The sequence below is a fragment of the Myotis lucifugus genome, unplaced genomic scaffold, assembly GCF_000147115.1.
Source record: "Myotis lucifugus unplaced genomic scaffold, Myoluc2.0 scaffold_164, whole genome shotgun sequence".
NCBI classification, from domain to species: Eukaryota; Metazoa; Chordata; class Mammalia; order Chiroptera; family Vespertilionidae; genus Myotis; species Myotis lucifugus.
The window spans coordinates 3001703-3002914 of record NW_005871212.1 but is presented as its reverse complement, the minus strand read 5'-3'; the positions used below and the strand labels follow the sequence as shown (position 1 = coordinate 3002914).

At 43.9% G+C, this 1212-nt stretch overlaps 1 protein-coding gene across 4 annotated transcripts in view; it reads left to right on the top strand.

Annotated features, from left to right (window-relative positions):
- Window positions 1-1212, top strand: part of PDCD5 (programmed cell death 5) — a 17461-nt gene that overhangs the window by 1633 nt on the left and 14616 nt on the right. For all 4 annotated transcript variants that reach the window (XM_014461987.2, XM_014461988.2, XM_014461989.2 and 1 more), the window contains exon 2: window positions 535-572. In XM_014461987.2, coding sequence (XP_014317473.1) covers window positions 535-572 — 38 coding nt within the window. The remainder of the gene's footprint in view (window positions 1-534; window positions 573-1212) is intronic.

The window sequence follows — 1212 nt, the reverse complement described above, 5'->3', positions numbered from 1 at the left end:
CTTTTTTTTTTTTTTTAACCTCACCGCGAGGCAAGCTTTTTTTGATTTTGGAGCGGGGGGAAGGGGCCGGGGGAGAGAAAAACCTCGATGTTGGGCTCCGCCCTGGGATCAACCTGCAACCTAGGTTTATGTGCCCTGACTGGGAATCAACCCGCAACCTTTTTTTGTTACCCCCCCCTGGGGGGTATTTTTCCCCTGATCTTAGGGAGAGGTGAGAGGCGACGAGAGAGGAAACATGGATGTGAGAGAAACACATCGATTGGTTCCCCCCTGCACCCGAGATAGGGCCCTTGACCGGAATCCAGCCAGGGACCCTGGGTCCCCAGCCGATGCTCTGTCCACTGGGCCAAACCGGCTGGGGCTTCATAAGTGGGAACTATCCCACTGACTTCTTGGAGGCCCAGCTTTTAATTATTTGGCAATAAGTTGATTGCTACCTCTGCAGGAGCCTATTAGTTATCAGAAACAGGACAGAATAATTTGTATTTTTCCTCTGTGCAGTTACTCAACTAAAAGATAAAATTATATTTTCAGGATCCTGGCGATGCAGCACAACAGGAAGCAAAGCACAGGTATGGGCTGGAGGTCTGAAGGGTGGTTTCGCCATATGCTTTTTTGCTTTGGTTATTTTAATAGTGTGTTAATTTAAGTTTCTCCTGGAATAGTGATTTTTCATAAACCATCAGGGTATTTGTTATTTTTTTTAAAATATATTTTATTGATTTTTTACAGAGAGGAAGAGAGAGGGATAGAGAGTTAGAAACATTGATGAGAGAGAAACATAAATTCAGCTGCCTCCTGCACACCTCCTACTGGGGATGTGCCCACAACCAAGGTACATGCCCTTGACCAGAATCGAACCTGGGACCCTTCAGTCTGCAGGCCGACGCTCTATCAACTGAGCCAAACCAGTCAGGGCAGGGTATTTGTTATTAATTTGAGAGTTTACATGTATAGAATCTCACAGCACTTATTACCTTGTTAATACAATTACTGGTTGATGTTTGTTTCTCTGCTAAAGTGTGATTGCCGTAAAATGAGTATGATACTAGGACTACGTCACAGGGATGTTGTGAGGGTTACAGAGGTCCAGTACCTTGCATTTAGTAAATGCTAGATAAATATTAACTGTTAATTTTATCCCAGCACACGGCATGTTTATTGAATGGTTAGTTATCCCATCATGCTACCTTTTTTCTAACTGTGATGAAA